We start from the raw sequence: 23,807 nt of genomic DNA, 5'->3' as shown, positions 1-23,807 counted from the left end.
TATATATATATATATATATATATATATATATATATATATATATATATATATTGTGTGTGTGTACATATAGTATATTTATTAGAATCCTTAGCCAACCATGGTGTATAATTTAAAACAATAAGGATTTTTTTCTAGTTAGTTCATTATAAGAGGATAAAGAAGGATTGCCTTTCTCCTCTGCCTGAATGTCTGTGGATCCCATAGTGAAGCTAGAATATTTGCTAGAGTCACAATTACAAACCTCTATTATCAAAGTTATTATAATTATTATTGAGTTCATATAGTTATTAATCTGTCTGATTCATCACGTGAAACAAACTGGTTTAATCCGGACTTCAATACCTCACAAACATTCAGGACAAAAAAACATCTATGACCCCAATAAAGTTTGTACACATTTAAATAAAGGTCCAAGATCCAAAGAAAACATGCAAGACTCTGAGCCTGAGCTTTACTTTAAAACAGGACAATGACCGGGAGCAAATATTCAAAGAAAAATAGAAATCATGAAAAACATCAGGATTCAGACGTGCAGCTGGAATTACTGCCAAGAATAGTTTTACAAAGTATATTGACCCTGAGGCAGTGAAAACTTATGTAACCAACAGATGTTCTGTCTCATCTCTCTCTCTCTCTCTCTCTCTCTGTCTCTCTCTCTCTCTTTCTCACTCACTATCTCCTCCAGCACTCGAATCCCCTCTCCTGATCTCTCACTCGACTCTCTCTGTGTGAGAAACCAGACCTTTTGCTAGGATGAAGAAACTGACGGCTCTGCTGTATCTCTTCTCCCTCTGCTCTCTTCAGCTGGTGCTTAGTGGTGAGTATTAAATCCTTCTTTTAATATTGCACACTTTTTTACTTGCAGTGTGAACACAGAGAACGATTTTTATGGATTGGGTAATTAGCCGCTACAATCTGAATTCAAATTTTCAAGTAAATGTTTTGAGTTGAATTTAGTCAATTTGATTCAATCTGTGTGCAAGGTTTCAATCCAATTGTTAAATAATATAGTATTAAACATTGTGCTCTCTCATTTTTCCCTCCTAATATCTGAACATGTCTGTATTGTCTTGTAGGCAGCAGTATGATGTATAATAATAATAATAATAATAATAATAATAATAATAATAATAATAATCTCTATAAACACTGTTTCATCCCAGCTAAAGTCGTTTTTGACCACAAGACTCAATGCTGTTGTCAGGAACAGCTGGACAGTTCCCTGCCAGGCCCAGAGAGGGCGAACCTTGTGAAGCCTGCTTCTTTGTGTGTCTTTTGTTACGCCCTTCCTATTGTTCCTATCCTGATTGTGTCACCTGTATCCCATTAGCCCTAATGTCTACCCCTATAAATAGGGATCCTTGTGGTTGTGTCCTTGTCTATAATTGTTATCTGCACCGTGGTTTCTGTTGGGGTTTTGTTTGCTAGGTTCCATGTCCAAGCTAAGGTCTAGGTTTTGTTTAGTTTAGTTAACCATGCCATGTCTAGTGTTACGTTTGTTTCCCTATGTCACGTCTTAAATGTAATAAAAGCAGTGCTTCGCTGAATCCTGCGCATGGGTCTCATTACACCGTGCGCTGGCGTGCGCACACACACCACGGGCGTCTGGGGTCGAGCCCCGCATAGGGCGGGGGTCCCAGACGTTACAGCTGTCCAGGCACAACTAAAATGAGGATCCCAGTAAAAAACATTGTGAAATACCACTGGACCAGCAGTGACTGCCCCATGAAGGCCATAGTGTGAGTATCACCTGCTTGGTACAAATATAGGATTTTAATTATATATGTCTGTTTGGTTGGTTTTTTTTTTTTTTTTTGGTTATTTGCAGTAATCAAGCATCCTTTTTTTTCTTTTTGTGTCACAGCTTTGACATGAACACTGGGAAGAAATTCTGTGTGGATCCTACTGCTGGCTGGGTCAAGAATCACATGAAAGTAGTGGATCAGAAAAATGCCACAGTGTCTCTGCAAACCTCTCAGCCAGGTCAAGGTGAGTGAAGGCTGGCCTGTGTGGTCCGATCCAACAGATGAGCTACTGTTGGTCAAATTGCTGACGTTAATGCCGTTTCTGATAGAAACGTGTTATACACAGTACGCAGTGCATGATGGGTCAGGGCTGTTTTGGCAGCAAATGGAGACCAACACAATATTAGGCAGGTGGTCATAATGTTATGCCTGATCGGTGTTATAATATAATGCTGTTCTCCTGGTTTGGATTTTTGGTTGTCACAAGGAGGCAGGTGAACTGTTTGTTGTTGTTTTTTTTGTTTTTTTAGTAACAACAAATAATAACAATAATAGTCTGACGTTATGTGTCAGGGGACAGACAGACTGAGATGAATAAAGTATCTATGTTTGCAATAAACCTCGTATCTGCGATCATCCAGTCTGCATGATTTGTCTTTAGTTTGTGTCTTGCTTAACTGAGCTAGTCAGATCAATGTAGAGTTGGAGTCAGAATATAGCAAAGTGTTAGAAGATTAGCATTTGATAAAATATTTTTTCACAGTACACATGTCACATGCAACTATTCTAATAATGTCTCGTACTGTTGTAAATATTATAGTTTATATTATGGTATTGTAATATTATGGTAATACTTTATTATTGATATGATATATATGGCAAGGCATTTTTAATACAAAACAAGCACTTTGTAATTATTTAATTATACAGTCAACATATTCTCACCTCTGGGCCTCAGTGAGATGGTGCCACCTGCTGATAATAGTTCAGTATCGCTGACCGTGTCCGTCTTCATGTTACCCAATTAATGGATCTTTAAAACGAAATAAAGTGACTGTTATACACATGTAACCTGAACATGTTCTAATAAATATTTACACTATGTTTTTGAGTATGTTATGGCTTCCTAAAAGTCATTGATCTATAATTGTTTTATTGTAATTGTTTTATAATTGTATGAGACAGAAAATCTAATTTCATCAAACCTTAAGATGTCAAAGACTGTCAGAGGCATGCCGGACCTGACCCCTTACCAGCGCACTCACTCACCCGAATACTGATTGAGTTCACCAGCACCTCATTAGTTTCTTACCTCCACTCCCCTATTTAAGAGCACTCTCCACTTCCTCCCTGTCTGGTCTCATTTAAGACACCGACTCTATGCTACGTTTTCACACGTTAGTTTTAGCCTCCGAGCTACCTTTATTCCTGTGATTGAGCCCCAACTGCTGTCTTCCCTTTCTCACCTCGGTTGCTGCTCTCCCCAACTCCACTCACCTCCATGCACGGCGTTTCCATCCCATCTCACTCAGCTGAGTATTCTCCTCTTTCTCCACCCGTATTCCTTCCTCGATAAATGTACCCCTTCCGGGGTTTAAACCTGCCATTGTCTGCTCATCTCTGGTGTTTCGTGACAAAGATGTTCTTACTCATGTTTATCACATACATGCTAGTTGTACAGTTTCTGTAGACATGGTCTTTTTCCTGATGTTGATATTCAGAGTTCTAAATGAATGTCATCAGTCAGTTCAGATAATTCAGTCAGGAGAAAATAAATATCTCGGTATGCAGTATGTGTGTGCATTAATCCATTTTAACATAAAATCCATTTTACTGTGTAGCAATTCAGACAGCAATGTCATTGTTTCCTGCAAAAGTTTATAATTGTGTATCTTTTTTGTCGCTTAATATAATTCATTTCATTGTCTGTACCGCTAATCTGATCTATTCTTGGGTCACAGGGAACCTGTGCCTATCGCAGGCATCATCGGGCATCAAGGCATGATACACCTTGGACGGAGTGCCAACCCAACACAGGGCACACACACGCACTCATTGACTCACGCAATCACACACTATGGGCAATTTAAAAACTCAATCAGCCTAGAAGCATGTGTTTGGAGTGTGGGAGGAAACCGGAGCACCCGGAGGAAACCCACCAAGCACGGGGAGAACATGCAAACTCCACATACATAGTGTGCGGGAGTGAGACTCAAACCCAGGACACTGGAGGTGTGTGGCAGATGTAGATCAATAAATAAGGCTTTGTCAGTTATTATGTTGGAGAAAATTATATGCCTAAATTTAAATAGCAATACTCTGCCTAAAAGTAGTGGTTATCTATCAAATATCTATCAAAAATATTTAGCTACTGATTAGTAGTTAGCTTTTGATTAATGCAAATGTATAACCTTTATAATAATCATGCAGAACTAGTGCTGATAAGTGTGAAATTGAGGGGATTTTCAGGGCACAGAATAGGCACCCAGATGAGACAAACATACGGTAGACATAACAGCGTCTTATCAGCAAAATCAGCATTGTAAGGTGTACCTACTTATTAAGTACACCTTAATGTGTGTAATGCATGAAGGAATCGTGCCCTTCTAGGTAGAATTTCCAAATAAGTCTGAAATTGCTGGGAACATTGAGAGAAGGAACATTGATGTCATCAAGGGGAGGATGACCTCAGTTTAGGGGCGGTATCGGGACAAATAAGAAAATATAGTAAGTATGTAAATTAAGGAAGCCATAAAGTATAGTAAAGGATTAAAGTAGCCATACATTGACTATAATGTGAAATTACCATGGGGTGCCTGAGGTATAAGTAGAGGGGGATTTTGGGGGTTTTTTAGACCAGCTGCTCTCTTCAGAAATGCATGTGATTGATTGCATGGCTGAATAAAGAAACCTGCTTCTTCTCATCTGCTGACAGATCTCCGTTGTTTCGGCTAAGTTTTTGATAATAGAAAATAAATAGAAATAGACACAATCTAAAATATCACCCTGTGATATGTCCACTCGGAGAGGACTCCGAGTTCCGACAATGTGCATAGAGAAGTATGTGCAAGTTGTGTTTACAGCACATAATGTGTAAAGAAAAATAGAAGTATATATCTGTGTGTTATGGTGGCTTAGTGATTAGCACTGTTGCCTCACAGCAAGAAGGTCCTGGGTTTGAATTCTGGGTTCGAACAGGCAGGGGCCTTTTTGTGTGGAGTTTGCATGTTCTTCCTTTGCCTGGATAGGTTTACTCCAGGTACTTTGGGTTCCTTCAAAAACATGTACATTAGGTTGATTGGTAATTCTAAATTGCCCATATGAATGTATGGTTGTCTGTTTATATGTCGCCCTGCGATGGACTGGTGACCTGTCCAGGGTGTACCCCTGCCTTTTGATTAGATTAGATTAGATTCAACTTTATTGTCATTGCACATGTGGGTACAAGGCAACGAAATACAGTTAGCATCTAACCAGAAGTGCATTTCGCAGTGCAAATAATTAGCATATATAATAAGTATATAACAATAAATAATTTGCATATTTAAACAATATACAAAAATATATAAATAATTTGCATATATAACAGTATATAAACAGTATACAGAGGAAGGTAAATGCAATGAGTGCAAATGAGCATAATTAAATATATAAACAGTATACAGAGGAGTTATGTACAATGAGTGCAATGATTTAGATTTGTGCAATGAGGAAGATACTGTATACTATGAAAAATAATTTGTATATGTAAACTGTACACAGAAAGGGTTATATACAGAAAAAGGTTATATACACTGATGATAATGTGCTCAGTCAATGTGTGCGTGATCAGGTGGAGGCAGAGTTCAGCAAAGAAACAGCCATGGGGGAAAAAGCTGTTCCTAAACCCAGCCCAATGTGTGCTGGGATAGGCTCCAGCAGATCCCTGTGACCCTAATTAGGAATATAGCGTGAATAGAAAATATGTGTATTACTTCGTAACAACATGATAAATCGGGAAGTTACCTGAATACAGGTGCGATCGATCAAGACTGAATAGGACAACAACCAGAGATGATACAGTGACGGAGACAAGACCTGAACCACAAGAAAGCACCAAGGGGCAGATAAATATAACCCAATATTAAAGATGAAAGTCGGCACTTTTATATATATGTATATATTTTTAAAAATCACATTTTAACAAAACTATACAGAGGTCCTGTGTGAAGGAACGCAGAAACTAGGCATTTATTATAATTTGTGTCCTTGTCATGAAGTGCTCCAGTAAACCAGAGTTCTCTGTAGTTGACCTAAGTATTATTGTCTTATATTCACTATCACTTCCTTCTCTGGTTTGTGTAATACATGTGACACCACTCAGCTTTTCATTGAACAGACAGCAAACATTCTATTTATAACTCATACTCACTGAATAACGTTTCAGACTGTTACATCATCACTTATTGCTTATTGACCTTCCTTACATACTGAGTCCAGATCTTTACATATTCAGTCAGGGATACTGACAAAGTGCATTTTATTGTAAAACAAGTACTGAAGGGGAAATGATAATAAATCACTATTTTTTCCCCTTTAAACGGTAGATCACACATAAAACTGGCTGGATTTGAATAAGTCCACATTAAAGATGAAAAGCTGCACTTTGTGGTCATATTTCTCTCCAATTCCATGTGAAAGATATTAATATATCAACATTATTTTTGTCAACAGCCAAATATTTATGCACCTGACTGTATATCACATGTAATCTGACTCAATAAAAAACCTATTGTTTTAGCTACTTGTATTTTCTTTATCTGAAGCTCTTATATTCAGTATATTTTAGAAGGACAACACATAAATATACATTACAGTTCAATATAAAGAAAATCTAGCAAGAATATATAAAGAGGTATGAAGTCGCCATAATGACACAGCACTTCATCTTCACATATATGACTTATTTTCATCCACTAAACCACTGAGTATTTTCTTAGTCAGCATTACCTTTAATAAAGAACCTAAATTCTCAGCCTGTCTGACTAAATGACCAGAATCCTGTGAAAAAATCCCGGCAAAATCTAGAATTAACCTCCAGGAAACAGATGAAGAAAAGAGGAAGGACGTTATGTTAGCTGGTTCTTAGAAACAAGAGACCATTTTGCTTTCTCTCACAGTGTATATACACTATATTGCCAAAAGTATTCGCTCACCTGCCTTGACTCGCATATGAACTTAAGTGACATCCCATTCCTAATCCATAGGGTTCAATATGACATCGGTCCACCCTTTGCAGCTATAACAGCTTCAACTCTTCTGGGAAGGCTGTCCACAAGGTTTAGGAGTGTGTTTATGGGAATTTTTGACCATTCTTCCAGAAGTGCATTTGTGAGGTCACACACTGATGTTGGACGAGAAGGCCTGGCTCTCAGTCTCCGCTCTAATTCATCCCAAAGGTGTTCTATCGGGTTGAGGTCAGGACTCTGTGCAGGCCAGTCAAGTTCCTCCACACCAGACTCTGTCATCCATGTCTTTATGGACCTTGCTTTGTGCACTGGTGCACAGTCATGTTGGAAGAGGAAGGGGCCAGCTCCAAACTGTTCCCACAAAGTTGGGAGCATGGAATTGTCCAAAATGTCTTGGTATGCTGAAGCATTCAGAGTTCCTTTCACTGGAACTAAGGGGCCAAGCCCAGCTCCTGAAAAACAACCCCACACCATAATCCCCCCTCCACCAAACTTTACACTTGGCACAATGCAGTCAGACAAGTACCGTTCTCCTGGCAACCGCCAAACCCAGACTTGTCCATCAGATTGCCAGATGGAGAAGCGCGATTCGTCACTCCAGAGAACGCGTCTCCACTGCTCTAGAGTCCAGTGGCGGCGTGCTTTATACACCACTGCATCCTACGCTTTGCATTGCACTTGGTGATGTATGGCTTGGATGCAGCTGCTCGGCCATGGAAACCCATTCCATGAAGCTCTCTGCACACTGTTCTTGAGCTAATCTGAAGGCCACATGAAGTTTGGAGGTCTGTAGCGATTGACTCTGCAGAAAGTTGGCGACCTCTTCGCACTATGCACCTCAGCATCCGCTGACCCCGCTCCGTCAGTTTACGTGGCCTACCACTTCGTGGCTGAGTTGCTGTCGTTCCCAAACACTTCCACGTTCTTATAATACAGCTGACAGTTGACTGTGGAATATTTAGGAGCGAGGAAATTTCACGACTGGATTTGTTGCACAGGTGGCATCCTATCACAGTTCCACGCTGGAATTCACTGAGCTCCTGAGAGCGACCCATTCTTTCACAAATGTTTGTAAAAACAGTCTGCATGCCTAGGTGCTTGACTTTATACACCTGTGGCCATGGAAGTGATTGGAACACCTGATTCTGATTATTTGGATGAGTGAGCGAATACTTTTGGCAATATAGTGTATATGATGAAGAGCAGCTCTCTCCTCCAGCACTCGACTCCTCTCTCCTGATCTCCATCCTCTGTGTGAGAAACCAGACCTTCTGTTAGGATGAAGAACCTGACAGCTCTGCTGTTTCTGATGTCTCTCTGCTCTCTTCATCTGGTGTTTAGTGGTGAGTATTAAATCTCTCTGTTAAATGAAGAGCACTCTGGATTTTCTAATATCGACCAGAGTGAACACATATGTATTGACCTCTACGTAGCAGTATGATAATAATATTAATAACAATAACAATAATGACCATCGTCATCATCATTTTGTTTCAAAACTAATAAACAATGTTTTATTTCAGCTCCCACTAGTTTTGACCACAAGACTCCATGCTGTCCAGGCAAAACTAAAATGAAGATCCCACTAAAGAACATTGTGAAATACTCATTGACTAGCAGCGATTGCCCCATAAAGGCCATTGTGTGAGTATCACCTGCTTGGAACAGATATAATATTTGAATTATATATGTCTATGTTTGGTTGATTAGTTGGGCTTTTTTGGTTATTTGTTTCTTTGCATTAATTGAGCATTCTTTTGTCTCTCTTTTTTGTCACAGCTTTGAGACTCATAATAAAGAAAAGAACATTAAGAACAGGTTCTGTGTGGATCCTACGGCTGATTGGGTCGACAATTACATGAAAGAAGTGGATAAAAAATACAAAGCCTCTCAGCGTCAGCAATAGATAAGATTCCAACACTGAACCCTAAATTAATATTTATATGTCCTCACCTCTGTGCCTTCTTTATGTTTCTTTCCATTTAATTTCCAATTAAAAGAAATATTGTACATAGATAATATTGTATAAAGATAACATGTACCATGGTTTCCTGAGAGTCATTGCTTTATTATTGATATATGATATATGGCAAGTTCTTTTAATACAAAGAACAATCACTTTGTAATGATTTAAATATAATCAACATATTCTCACCTCTGGGCCTCAGTGTGATGCCGTTAACGTGGTGTTTATAATAGATCAGTATCACTGACTGTGTCCTTCTTCATGTTCATTACCCAACAAAGTGACTGTTATACACATGTAACATGTACCTGTTCTAATAAATACTTACACTATGTGTTTCAGTATGTTATGGTTTCCTGAGAGTCATTGAGCTATAATTGTTTTATAATTGTATGAAATAAAATGAGATCATTTCTGTCAGAAACAATCTAGCCATGGGGGTCACAGTCCAGTGACTTCTGTGCCAGTCCCAAGCCCGGATAAATAGAGAGGGTTGTGTCAGGAAGGGCATCCGGCATAAAACACTGCCAAATTTAACCATGCGAATCGTCAGTACTCTAAATTTCATACCGGATCGGTCGAGGCCCGGGTTAACAACGACCGCCATCGGCGCCGTTGACCTACAGGGCGCTGGTGGAAATTGGGCTACTGTTGGTTGAAGAAGTAGAGGAGGAAGGAGAGTGCGTAGACAGAGAGAGAAGAGGAAAGGTAAGAGCATAGGACTGAGAATATGAACTCTGAATTTTGGTACTATGACAGGGAAAGGTAGAGAGCTGGCTGATGTGATGGAGAGAAGGAAGGTGGATATACTGTGTGTACAGGAGACCTGGTGGAAGGATAGCAAGGCTCGTAGTATAGGAGCAGGATTCAAGCTGTTTTATTATGGTGTGGATAGTAAGAGAAATGGGGTAGGTGTGGTCCTGAAGGAGGAGTTTGTGAGGAATGTTCTGGAGGTGATGAGAGTGTCAGACAGGGTGATGAGTCTGAAGTTGGAAATTGAAGGGGTGATGTTGAATGTTGTTAGTGGTTATGCCCCACAGGTAGGTTGTGAGTTAGAGGAGAAAGAGAGATTCTGGAGTGAATTAGATGAGATGATGGAGAGTATTCCAACAGGTGAGAGAGTGGTGATAGGAGCAGATTTTAATGGACATGTTGGTGAGGGGAACACAGGTGATGAGGAGGTGATGGGCAAGTTTGGAGTTAAGGAAAGGAACCTTGAAGGACAGATGGTAGTGGACTTTGCTAGGAGGATGGACATGGCTGTGGTTAACACTTATTTTCAGAAGAGGGAGGAGCATAGAGTGACTTACAAGAGTGGAGGTAGGAGCACACAGGTAGACTACATCCTATGTAGAAGAAAGAGATTAGTGACTGTAAAGTGGTAGTGGGAGAGAGTGCAGCCAGACAGCATAGGATGGTGGTGTGTAGGATGAATTTGATGGTCTGTAAGCAGAGGTCAAAGATAGAGATGGAGAAGAAAACCGAGTGGTGGAAGCTGAAAAAGGAGGAATGTTGTGAGGAATTTAGACAGAAGTTGAGGCAGGCTCTGGGTGGTCAGGTAGTGCTTCCAGATGATTAGGAAACTACAGCAGAAGTGATCAGGGAGGCAGGAAGAAAGGTGCTGGGTGTGTCATCTGGAAGGAGGAAAGAAGGAGACTTGGTGGTTGAATGAGGAAGTTCAGGATAGTATTCAAAGGAAGAGATTAGCCAAGAAGAAGTGGGACATGGACAGGACTGAAGAGAGTACACAGGAATACAAGGAGTTACAGCGCAGAGTGAAGAGGGAGGTGTCTAAGGCTAAGCAGAAGGCGTATGATGAGTTGTACACTAGGTTAGACACTAGAGAAGGAGGGAAGGACTTGTACAGGTTAGCTAGGCAGAGGGATCAAGATGGGAAGGATGTGTGGCAAGTTAGAGTTATTAAGGATAGAGATGGAAAGGTGCTCACAAGTGAGGAGAGTGTACGGAGGAGATGGAAGGAGTACTTTGAAGAGCTGATGAATGAGGAAAATGAGAGGGAAGAAAGAGTAGAAGGGGTGAACTCTGTGGAACAGAAAGTAGATAAGATTAGAAAGGATGAAGTCAGGAAGGCTTTGAAGAGGATGAAAAGTGGAAAGGCAGTTGGTCCTGATGACATCCCGGTGGAGGTCTGGAAGTGTCTAGCAGAGGCGGCAGTGGAATTTTTAACTAGTTTGTTTAACAGGGTTTTAGAGAGTGAGAAGATGCCTGAGGAATGGAGAAGTGTATTAGTGCCGATCTTTAAGAATAAGCGTGACATGCAGAGTTGCAGCAACTATAGGGGGATAAAGTTGATGAGCCATACAATGAAGCTATGGGAAAGAGTAGTGGAAGCTAGGTTAAGGAAGGTAGTGGAAATTTGTGAGCAGCAGTATGGCTTCATGCCCAGAAAGAGCACAACAGATGAATGTTGATGGAGAAGTATAGGGATGGTCAGAGAGAGTTGCACTGTGTGTTTGTAGACTTGGAGAAAGCGTATGACAGGGTGCCAAGAGAAGAGCTGTGGTACTGTATGAGGAAGTCAAGAGTAGCAGAGAAGTATGTCAGAGTGGTGCAGGACATGTATGAGAGGAGCAGGACAGTGGTGAGGTGTTCTGTAGGTCAGACAGAGGAGTTCAGAGTGGAGGTGGGACTGCATCAGGGATCGGCTCTGAGCCCCTTCCTGTTTGCCATGGTGATGGACCAGTTGTCAGAGGAGGTCAGACAGGAGTCTTCTTGGACAATGATGTTTGCAGATGACATTGTGATCTGTAATGAGAGCAGGGAGCAGGTGGAGGAAAACCTGGAGAGGTGGAGGTTTGCGCTGGAGAGAAGAGGAATGAAAGTCAGTCGTAGTAAGACTGAGTACATGTGTGTGAATGACAGGGAGGGAAGTGGAACAGTAAGATTACAGGGTGAAGAGGTGAAGAAGGTACAGGAGTTTAAGTTCTTGGGGTCAACAGTCCAGAGTAATGGAGCGTGTGGGAAAGAGGTAAAGAAGCGAGTGCAGGCAGGTTGGAATGCGTGGAGAAAGGTGTCGGGAGTTCTGTGTGATAGAAAAATTTCAGCGAGAATCAAGGGGATGGTGTACAGGACAGTGGTGAGACCGGCCATGCTGTATGGTTTAGAGACAGTATCACTGAGACAGAGACAGGAGTCAGAGCTAGAGGTAGCAGAGCTGAAGATGTTGAGGTTCTCTTTGGGAGGAACACGGTTGGACAGGATTAGGAACGAGTACATCAGAGGGACAGATCATGTTGGACGTTTGGGGGACAAAGTTAGAGAGGCCAGGTTAAGATGGTTTAGACATGTTCAGAGGTGGGAGAGTGAGTATATTGGTAGGAGAATGTTGGACATGGAGCTGCCAGGCAGGAGGCAAAGAGGAAGGCCAAAGAGGAGGTATATGGATGTAATAAATGAGGATATGAAGCTAGTGGGTGTAAGTGTTGAGGATGCAGAAGATAGGGATAGGTGGAGAGAGATGATTCGCTGTGGCGACCCCTGAAGGGAAAAGCCGAAAGAAGAAGAAGAAGATTTCTGTCAGAAACCTTCAGAAGACATCTGAGACTTTCTTACTCATGTTTATCACATATATGCTAATACAGTTTATCTGTAGACATGGTCTTAACTTTTATTTTCCTGATGTTGATATTCAGAGTCTAAATGAATGTCATCAGTCAGTTCAGATAATTCAGTCAGGAGAAAATAAATATCTCAGTATGCAGTATGTGTGTGTGCATTAATCCATTTTAACATAAAATCCATTTTACTGTGTAGCAATTCAGATAGCAATGTCATTGTTTACTGCAAAAGTTTATAATTGTGTATATCTTTTTTGTCACTTAATATAATATAATATAATATAATATAATATAATATAATATAATATAATATAATATAATATAATAAAATATAATATAATATAATATAATATAATATAATATAATATAATATAATATAATATAATATAATATAATATAATATAATATTATATAATATAATGTGCTGTAACTTCTACAGTACACTGCTCTCATACTTTGGATCTGTGGATGTTGTCACAAGAAATTCAAGGAGGCAGAAGCAAGTGCAAGTCAATTGTTTCTAACAACAAAAACAAGAAGAAGAAGAAGAAGAAGAAGAAGAAGAAGAAGAAGAATAGTCAGACGTTATGTGTCAGGCACTGAGCAGAAACTGAACAGACAGATAGATAGATAGATAGATAGATAGATAGATAGATAGATAGATAGATAGATAGACAGACAGACAGACAGACAGACAGACAGACAGACAGATAGATAGATAGATAGATAGATAGATAGATAGATAGATAGATAGATAGATAGATAGATAGAACTTCATTATCATTACAAAATAAAGGTACATAACAACAAAATGGCGTTTATCATTTACCAGAAGGGTAAATAGTAGAAATTTTGCAAATGAACAGGTGGAGATAAATATGTAAATATGTAGATCGATGAATAAGGCTATGTCAGTTAGCATGTGCATAGAGAAGTATGGGCAAGTTGTATTTACAGCACATAATTTGTAAAGAAAAATAGAATTCTATATCTGTGCATTACTTCAGGACGTTATGATGAATCGGGAAGTTACCTGAATACAGGTGTGATCGATCAAGACTGATTTGGACAACAACCAGAGACAATACAGTAACAGAGACAAGACCTCAACAAAGCACCAAGGGGAAATTCATGATAGATAAACGTAACCCAACATTAAAAATGAAAGTCTGTACTTATATAAATGTATACATTTTTAAAAATCACATTTTAATAAAACTATACAGAGGTCCTGTGTGAAGGAACGCAGAAACTAGGCATTTATTATAATTTGTGTCCTTGTCATGAAGTGCTCCAGTAAACCAGAGTTCTCTGTAGTTGACCTTCTAAGTATTATTGTGTTATATTCACTATCACTTCCTTCTCTGGTTTGTGTAATACATGTGACACCGCTCAGCTTTTCATTGAACAGACAGCAAACATTCCCCACTCTATTTATAACTCATACTCACTGAATAACGTTTCAGACTGTTACATCATCACTTATTGCTTATTGACCTTCCTTACATACTGAGTCCAGATCTTTACATATTCAGTCAGGGATACTGACGAAGTGCATTTTATTATAAAACAAGATACTGAAGGGGAAATAATAATAAATCACTATTTTTTCCCCTTTAAACGGTAGATCACACAAAACTGGCTGGATTTGAATAAGTCCACATTAAAGATGAAAAGCTGCACTTTGTGGTCATATTTCTCTCCAGTTCCATGTGAAATACATTAATATAAACATTATCTTTGAGCCAAATATTTATGCACCTGACTGTATATCACATGTAATCTGACTCAATAAAAAACCTATTGTTTTAGCTACTTGTATTTTCTTTATCTGAAGCTCTTATATTCAGTATATTTTAGGACAACACATAAATATACATTACAGTTCAATATAAAGAAAATCTAGCAAGAATATATAATGAGGTATGAAGTCACCATAATGACACAGCACTTCATCTTCACATATATGACATATTATCATCCACTAAACCACTGAGTATTTTCTTAGTCAGCATTACCTTTAATAAAGAACCTGAATTCTCAGCCTGTCTGACTAAATGACCAGAATCCTGTGAAAAAATCCCGGCAAAATCTAGAATTAACCTCCAGGAAACAGATGAAGAAAAGAGGAAGGACGTTATATGTTAGCTGGTTCTTAGAAACAAGAGACCATTTTGCTTTCTCTCACAGTGTATATATATATGATGAAGAGCAGCTCTCTCCTCCAGCACTTGACTCCTCTCTCCTGATCTCCATCCCTCTGTGTGAGAAACCAGACCTTCTGCTAGGATGAAGAACCTGACAGCTCTGCTGTTTCTGATGTCTCTCTGCTCTCTTCATCTGGTGTTTAGTGGTGAGTATTAAATCTCTCTGTTAAATGAAGAGCACTCTGGATTTTCTAATATTGACCAGAATGAACACATATGTATTGACCTCTACGTAGCAGTATGATAATAATATTAATAACAATAACAATAATGACCATCGTCATCATCATCATCATCATCATCTTGTTTCAAAACTAATAAACAATGTTTTATTTCAGCTCCCACTAGTTTTGACCACAAGATTTCATGCTGTCCAGGCACAACTAAAATGAGGCTCCCAGTAAACAACATTGTGGGATACTCGTTGACCAGCCGCGATTGCCCCATAAAGGCCATTGTGTGAGTATCACCTGCTTGGTATAGATATAGTATTTTAATGTGTATGTTTTTATTTTGGTTGGTTGGGTTTTTTTTTGGTTATTTAATGTTTGTATTAATCAAGCATCCTTTTTGTTTTTGCTTTTTGTGTCACAGTTTTGAGATGAAAACTAAGAAGAAATTCTGTGTGGATCCTACTGCTGGCTGGGTCAAGAATCACATGAAAGCAGTGGATCAAAAAAACAACGCCACAGTGTCTCTGCAAACCTCTCATCCTCAGCAATAGATGATTCCAACACAGAACACTAAATTAATATTTACATATCCTCACCTCTGTGCTTCTGATGTTATTACGAGATCAGTATCACAGTCTGTGTATTATTTATGTTTGTTTCTATTTAAATTCCAATGAAATTAAATATTGTCATATGTCACATGTACCATGGTTTCCTGAAAGTCATTGCTTTATTATTGACATATGATATATGGCAAGGCATTTTAATACAGAAACAAGCACTTTGTAATGATTTAATTATACAGTCAACATATTCTCAGCTCTGGGCCTCATTGTGACAGCATTAACCTGGTGTTTATGAGAGTTCAGTATCACTGACCGTGTCCTTCTTCATGTTTGTTAGTCAATTAATGGATCATTAAAATGAAATGAAGTGACTGTTACACACATGTAACATGAATTTGTTCTAATAAATACTTATAATACTTATAATAATAAACACTATGTGTTCCAGTATGTTATAGTTTCCTGTGAGTCATTGAGCTGTAATTGTTTTATAATTGTAACTCTTTTATAATTCTATGAGATAAAATAAGATCATTTGTGTCAGAAACTTTCAAAAGACGTCCAAGACTTTATTATGGTCTTAATTTTTATTGTCTGGACGGACGGACGGATGGACAGTCAGACAGACAGACAGATAGATAGATAGGTAGATAGATATATAGAGATCACCTTTACAGTTAATATAATATAAAAGAAATCTAGCAAGAATATAAAATGAGTTATAAAGTTGCCTTTATGACAAGGCACTTCAAATTCATGTATCTGACATATTATGATCCACCAAAACACTGACTATTTTTAAGTAAGTGTAATAGTTGCAGTATTGTGGGTGTTAAGGGGGCTTAATAACAATAATAAAACACAGAGACCAAGACGAGCTCTTCGTTCCTTACATTACACTTACACCGGCCCCCCAATAAGTTTCTGCTCAATGTCCAGCAAAAATAAAAGTCCCTTAGAATCCATTTAAATATAATCATAGATTCCCCAAGAAGTCCCCAAGAAGTCCATTTATAAATATTATTAACGAAACATAGAATCGCATTCATTCGACTCTTACATAAACATTACCTTGAATTAAGAACCTAATATATGCATTTGTATCTCAGTCTGTCTGAGTAAATGACAAGACACCCATCCTGTGGAAAAATCCCGGCAAAATCTGCACATGGAGGAAGAGTTACATAGAAATAACCTTCAGGAAACAGATGATGAAAAGAGGAAGAATGTTGTATTCTAGCTGCTACTTAGAAACAGGAGACCATTTTGCCTTCTTTCTCTCTCAGTGTATATAAAAGATGGAGAGAAGCTCTCTCCTCCAGCACTCGATTCCTCTCTCCTGATCTCCGTCTCTCTCTGTGAGAAACCAGACCTTCTGCTAGGATGAAGAACCTGATGGCCCGGCTGTTTCTGATGTCTCTCTGCTCTCTTCATCTGGTGTTTAGTGGTTAGTATTAAATCACTCTGTTAAATGATGACCGCTCTGGTTTTTCCTTTCTAATATTGACCAGAGTGAACACATCTGTATTGTTTTCTACGTAGCAGTATGATAATAATATTAATATCAATAACAGTAATGAATATCATCATCATCATCATCATCATCATCATCTTGTTTCAAAACTAATAAAGAATGTTTTATTTCAGCTCCAGCTGGTTTTGACCACAAAACTCCATGCTGTCCAGGCACAACTAAAATGAGGCTCAGAGTAAAGAACATTGTGAAACACTGGAGGGCCAGCAGTGACTGCCCCATAAAGGCCATTGTGTAAGTATCACCTGCTTGGTACAGATATATATTATAATATTTTAATTATATATGTCTAATAGTTTGGTTGATTAGTTGGGTTTTTTTGGTTATTTGTTTGTTTGCATTAATCAAGCATCCTTTTGTCTCTCTTTTTGTGTCACAGCTTTGAGACTCATAATAAAGAAGAGAACATTAATTACAGATTCTGTTTGGATCCTACAGCCACTTGGGTCAAAAATTACCTGAATAAACAATAACTCGGTGCGAAAGCAAGCATCTGAGCCTCAACATCAGACAGGATTTCAACACAGAACACTACATTATTATTATAACCTGTTTTATTAGTTTATATTTAGTTTAGTTTTGTTTTTACAGTTAATATATTCTCACCTCTGGGCCTCAGTGTGATGGCACCACCGGGTGTTTATAAGAGTTTATTATCACTGTCTCTGTCATCTATCATGTTTAATAACCTATAAATCTATCAGTAAAATAGCATGAAGTGACTATTATACACGTGTAACATGTAACTGTTCTAATAAATAATTACACTATGCAATTTTATGTCCTGTAGAGTATTGTATTGTCTCGTGTCTTGCACATTATGCACTTTATGTAGCTAGGACAACTTAGCTCTGTATTGTTTCATATAGCACCAGGGTCCTGGAAAAACGTTGTGTGTACTGTGTGGGATCATTTTTTAGGCCTATATGATTTTGTGTCATTGTGATAGGATGAGGTGACATCTTCATTATTAGTTTTGAACACCATTTCTGTTATCGGTTTAATGAAGTGAGGTTTTAACAAGACATTTATATTTACATTTCTGGTATTTGGCAGACGCTCTTATCCAGAGTGATGTACAATAGTGCTTTGAAGTCTCTATCAATGAATACATTAACACTGGGTCAATAGGTCACAGACTTAGGACACCATCAGCCCTAAATACTTACAACAATGCATAAAACAAATAGGGGAAAAAAAAGAGCTAGTTTAAGTGTTTCAGGAAGAGGTAGGTCTTCATCCGGCTGTGTGGATAAAAATGGCTGAATCCTTCTGACGTTGTACAGAAGAAACTGACGTGAACGTGTGACATTAGTAACATGGGAGGAAAAGGGCAGTTTACTGTCCATGGTTAAGACAAGAAGGACGCATTGTTTAATTGTGTATCTGTCAAGCATGAACAGTCTCTGAGTCTGCACTCCTCCTACTTCAACTCCTCTAAAGTTGATGTTAGAGTCAAGCTCAGGTAGACAGCTCAGAGCAGTGTTAGTTCTGTGGAACATCTGAAGCAGACGTCTGGGAGAGTCTGTGCATTGTTAAAGCATATTGATAAAGGTTTGGAGAAAATCAAGTTCACCCCAGGTCAAAGCTTTTTTCAATATATCAATGAACAGAAGCATACAGTCAAGACAATCCCTGAATATTAACCCTTAACTGACCCAGCTAAATACCAGACCTGAACCTGAAGAGAGCTGAAGATGGGCTTTTACATACTCTGCCTTTCCAATCTGATGGAGCTTGAAAGGATCTGCCAGGAAGAATGAGAGAAACTGCACAAATCCAGGTTTGGAAAGCTTGTAGAGACTTACCCAGAAGCCCTGAAGATGTTCCTGCTATTAAAGGAGCTTCCAGAAAATAATGAATACATATTTAATGAGATTTCAGTTTGAGATTTTTGATGAGTATGCAATTTTTTTATTGTTATTGTGAGGAGATTTATGAGCAGAGATGTCATTTTAATCCATTTTAACTAAAATAAAATGTAAAATAAAATCCTTTTTACTGTATAGCATTTCAGACTGCATTTTTTGTGAAACTCTATAATTGTTTTAAGTATTTTTTTGTCCTTTAAACAGGGAATGAATATAACACAGCATGAATAGACACAGTGTTTACCTGATTTTAATATAAAAAATATATCACATTTCAATACAACTCTACAGAGGTCCTGTGTATGAAATCTCAAACTATGCATTTATAATAATTTGTGACAAGAATTCTCTGTAGTTAACCTTCTGGGTATTATTGTCCGTATTCACTGAGTCCCACGAGAATCACTTCCTTCTGTGTCTGTGGTTTGTATACTACATGTGCTCAGCTTTTCGCTGAACAGACAGCAAACATCCCCAACTATTTATGGCTCATATGCACAATGTATAACAGAGTGTTATGTCATTGCTTATTGACCTTTCTTAGAAATATTATTTCTCCGCAAAGTTTTGTTGTTTATCTTCATGTATTCAGTCTGAGATTGTACAATTACAAAATTCAAGTCAAGAAGCTTTTGTTTTCATTTAAACTGTATATAGCTGATTCAGTAACTGTGAAATGAGACAATGTTCAAAAATAAGAGAAGAGTAAATAAAGGGTTTCTTGTAAACATATAGACTTCTGTAATAGCAGCAGTTGAAATGTGTGCAAAAACAGCAACAGCAGCAATTGAGTAAATGTGCAGCATGTAAACAGTTATAATATGGATGGAGTTATAGACATGGATGAATTTTGCTCAGATCAGATCAGTTCACACAGTTGAGTGTGTGTGTGTGTGTGTGTGTGTGTGAATGTGTGTGTGTGTGTGTGTGTGTGTGAGAGAGTGTGTGTGTGTGTGTGTGTGTGTTTGGCTGTGTGTGTGTGTGTGTTTGGCTGTGTGTGTGTGTGTGTGGGTGTGTGTGTGTGTGTGTGTGTGTGTGTGAGTGAGTTGATATAATTCAGTTCTGGGTGTTGAGGAGCCTGGTGGCTTGAGGGAAGAAACTGTTACACAGTCTGGTTGTGAGGCCCGAATGCTTAGGTACCTCTTTCCAGAAGCCAGAAGGGTGAAGAGTGTGTGTGATGGGTGTGTGAAGGGTGAAGAGTGTGTGTGATGGGTGTGTGAAAGGTGAAGAGTGTGTGTGATGGGTGTGTGGGGTCATCCAGAATGCTGCTGGCTTTGTAGATGCAGCATGTGGTGTAAATGTCAATGATAGAGGGGAGAGAGTACAATAATATCCGTGATAAAATCTGTGATCCATAATAAAGTACAATTCCCAAACCAGGCAGTGATGCAGCTGCTCAGGATGCTCTCGATGGTCCATCTGTAGAAAATGGTCAGGATGGGGGGAGGGAGATGAGCTTTCCCCAGCCTTTATAGGAAGTAGAGATGCTGCTGTGCTCTCTTACTGATGGAGCTGGTGTTGAGTGACCAGGTGAAATTCTCTGCAAGATGAACGCCAAGAAATTTGGTGCTCTTGATGATCTCCACAGAGATGATGATGAATCTCTACTACTATTATATATATATATATATATATATATATATATATATATATATATATATATATATATAAAATAAACTTTTACCACAATCTATAATGAGATGTTAAGTCAAAATAAACACATAGCACTTTAACTACCAAACACCTGATTAAGTTTTTTTTAATTAAAAACTAAACTATAAATTGCTATCTCAGTCCTGTAATGCTTTCTCTGTCAAAACGATGTGAAAAAAATTTCTGCAAAGTCTGCATATGGTAGATGATTTACACTGAAATAAGGTTCAGGAAAACAGAAGAAGAAAAGAGGAAGGATGTTATACTGTAGGAAGATTGATTCTCAGAAACCCTCTCTCTCAGTGTATATAAATGATGGAGAGAAGCTTTCTCCTCCAGCACTCAGGACTCCAGGACTCCTCTCTCCTGATCTCTCATTCGGCTCCGTCTCTCTCTGTGAGAAACCAGACCTTTTGCTAGGATGAAGAAACTGACGGCTCTGCTGTTTCTCTTCTCCCTCTGCTCTCTTCAGCTGGTGCTTAGTGGTGAGTATTAAATCCTTCTTTTAATATTGCACACTTTTTTACTTGCAGTGTGAACACAGAGAACGATTTTTATGGATTGGGTAATTAGCCGCTACAATCTGAATTCAAATTTTCAAGTAAATGTTTTGAGTTGAATTTAGTCAATTTGATTCAATCTGTGTGCAAGGTTTCAATCCAGTTGTTAAATAATATAGTATTAAACATTGTGCTCTCTCATTTTTCCCTCCTAATATCAGAACATGTCTGTATTGTCTTGTAGGCAGCAGTATGATGTATAATAATAATAATAATAATAATAATAATAATAATAATAATAATAATAATAATAATAATAATAATCTCTATAAACACTGTTTCATCCCAGCTCCAGTCGTTTTTGAGCTCAAGACTCAATGCTGTCCAGACACAACTAAATTGAGGATCCCAGTAAAAAACATTGTGAAATACCACTGGACCAGCAGTGACTGCCCCATAAAGGCCATTGTGTGAGTATCACCTGCTTGGTACAAATATAGGATTTTAATTATATATGTCTATGTTTGGTTGATTGGTTGGGTTTTTTTTTTTTTTTTGGTTATTTGCAGTAATCAGGCATCCTTTTTCTTTTTTCTTTTTGTGTCACAGCTTTGACATGAACACTGGGAAGAAATTCTGTGTGGATCCTACTGCTGGCTGGGTCAAGAATCACATGAAAGTAGTGGATCAGAAAAACAATGCCACAGTGTCTCTGCAAACCTCTTATCCTTAGCAATAGATAATTCCAACACAGAACACTAAATTAATATTTACATATCCTCTCCTCTATGCTTCTGGTGTTATTACGAGATCAGTATCACAGTCTGTGTCTTCTTTATGTTTGTTTCTATTTAAATTCCAAATGAAATTAAATATTGTTGTACATGTCACATGTACCATGGTTTCCTGAGAGTCATTCCTTTATTATTGTTATATGACACATGGCAAGTTCTTTTTAATACAAAGAACAAGCACTTTGTCGTTATTTAATTATACAATCAAGATATTCTCAGATCTGGGCCTCAATGTGACGGCTCCACCTGGTGTTTATGAGAGTTCAGTATCACTAACCGTGTCCTTCTTCATATTTGTTCTCCAATTAATGGATCGATAAAATGAAATGAAGTGACTGTTACACACATGTAGCATAAACCTGTTCTAATAAATACTTATAATACTTTAATAATAAACACTATGTATTTCAGTACATTATGGTTTCCTGTGAGTCACTGAGTTATAATTGTTTTATAATTGTACCTCTTTTATAATTCTATGAGATAAAATGAGAAGACATCTTTGTCTTAACTTTTATTGTTATGATGATGATATTCAGAGTCTAAATGAAAAATAATATAATATAAAATAATATAATATAATATAATATAATATAATATAATACAATATAATATAATATAATATAATATAATATAATATAATATAATATAATATAATATATTAGGCAGCAAGTAAACATTTTGTCCTCAAAGTTGATGTGATAGAAGCAGATAAATGGACAAACATAAGGATTTGAGCGAGTTTGATGAAGGACCAAATTGTGATGGCTAGACCACTGGATCAGAGCATCTCCAAAACTGCAGCTCTTGTGGGGTGTTCCCGGTCTGCAGTGGTCAGTACCTATGAAAAGTAGTCCAAAGAAGGAACAGTGGTGAACTGGCGACAGGGTCATGGGTGGTCAAGGATGATGCACGTGGGGAGTGATAGAAACGTTTTATACACAGTACACAGTGCATGATGGGTCAGGGCTGTTTTGGCAGCAAATGGAGACCAACACAATATTAGGCAGGTGGTCAAAATGTTATGCCTGATCTGTGTAATAATATAATATAATATAATATAATATAATATAATATAATATAATATAATATAATATAATATAATATGATATAATATAATATAATATAATATAATATAATATAATATAATATAATATAATATAATATAATATAATATAATATAATATAATACTGTTCTCCTGGTTTGGATTTTTGGTTGTTGTCACAAGGAATTTTTGGAGGCAGGTGAATTGTTTTTATTAACAACAACAACAATAATAATAATAACAATAATAGTCTAGATAGACATAGATAGATAGATAGATAGATAGATAGATAGATAGATAGATAGATAGATAGATAGATAGATAGATAGATAGATAGATAGATAGATAGACTTTGATAGTATGAATTTCCCTTTGGGATGAATAAATTCTGTCTGTCTGTCTGTCTGTCTATCTATCTATCTATCTATCTATCTATCTATCTATCTATCTATCTATCTATCTATCTATCTATCTATCTATCTATCTATCTATCTATCTAGACAGGCAGACAGACAGACAGACAGTCAGATAGATAGATAGATAGATAGATAGATCGATAGATAGATAGATAGATAGATAGATAGATAGATAGATAGATAGATAGATAGATAGATAGATAGATAGATAGATAGATAGATAGATAGATAGATAGATAGATAGATAGACTTTGATAGATAGACTTTGATAGATTGATATAGTTATTCCAAAGTACAGCAACAAAATGGTGTTTATCATCTACCAAAAGTGTAAATAGTAGAAACTGTGCAAATGAACAAGTTCAGATAAATATGTAAAAATGTAGATCAATAAATAAGGCTGTTAAGTTAGCATGTGTATGGAGAAGTATGTGTAAGTTGTATTTACAGCACATAATGAGTAAAGAAAAATAGAATTCTATATCTGTACATTACTTCGGGACGTTATGATAAATAGGGAAGTTACCAAG

The 23,807-nt window shown here is 37.6% G+C and overlaps 4 protein-coding genes across 4 annotated transcripts; all 4 read left to right on the top strand.

Moving 5' to 3' along the window:
* Positions 1–317: 317 nt before the first annotated feature.
* LOC131357458 (C-C motif chemokine 8-like) lies at positions 318–7,233 on the top strand. The gene is made up of 5 exons (XM_058396432.1): positions 318–817; positions 1,164–1,318; positions 1,627–1,739; positions 1,865–1,989; positions 3,707–7,233. Exons 1-5 carry the CDS (start codon positions 754–756, stop codon positions 3,748–3,750), a joined length of 501 nt encoding a protein of 166 aa, XP_058252415.1. The 5' UTR covers positions 318–753; the 3' UTR covers positions 3,751–7,233.
* Positions 7,234–14,723: 7,490 nt separating this feature from the next.
* LOC131357299 (eotaxin-like) lies at positions 14,724–15,804 on the top strand. Its single transcript, XM_058396188.1, has 3 exons — positions 14,724–14,870; positions 15,063–15,183; positions 15,319–15,804. Exons 1-3 carry the CDS (start codon positions 14,807–14,809, stop codon positions 15,446–15,448), a joined length of 315 nt encoding a protein of 104 aa, XP_058252171.1. The 5' UTR covers positions 14,724–14,806; the 3' UTR covers positions 15,449–15,804.
* A 937-nt stretch (positions 15,805–16,741) lies between these two features.
* Positions 16,742–17,720, top strand: LOC131357298 (C-C motif chemokine 4-like). Its single transcript, XM_058396186.1, has 3 exons — positions 16,742–16,910; positions 17,111–17,231; positions 17,377–17,720. The coding sequence occupies exons 1-3, from the start codon at positions 16,847–16,849 to the stop codon at positions 17,468–17,470; spliced, it is 279 nt and encodes a 92-aa protein (XP_058252169.1). The 5' UTR covers positions 16,742–16,846; the 3' UTR covers positions 17,471–17,720.
* A 3,127-nt stretch (positions 17,721–20,847) lies between these two features.
* On the top strand, positions 20,848–21,911 carry LOC131358017 (eotaxin-like). Its single transcript, XM_058397485.1, has 3 exons — positions 20,848–21,006; positions 21,371–21,491; positions 21,631–21,911. Exons 1-3 carry the CDS (start codon positions 20,943–20,945, stop codon positions 21,752–21,754), a joined length of 309 nt encoding a protein of 102 aa, XP_058253468.1. The 5' UTR covers positions 20,848–20,942; the 3' UTR covers positions 21,755–21,911.
* Positions 21,912–23,807: the final 1,896 nt, after the last annotated feature.

This window comes from Hemibagrus wyckioides, linkage group LG08, assembly GCF_019097595.1.
Source record: "Hemibagrus wyckioides isolate EC202008001 linkage group LG08, SWU_Hwy_1.0, whole genome shotgun sequence".
Lineage (NCBI taxonomy): Eukaryota > Metazoa > Chordata > Actinopteri > Siluriformes > Bagridae > Hemibagrus > Hemibagrus wyckioides.
Note: the sequence above shows the minus strand (reverse complement) of the source record. Positions and strands in the feature narration are given on the sequence as shown.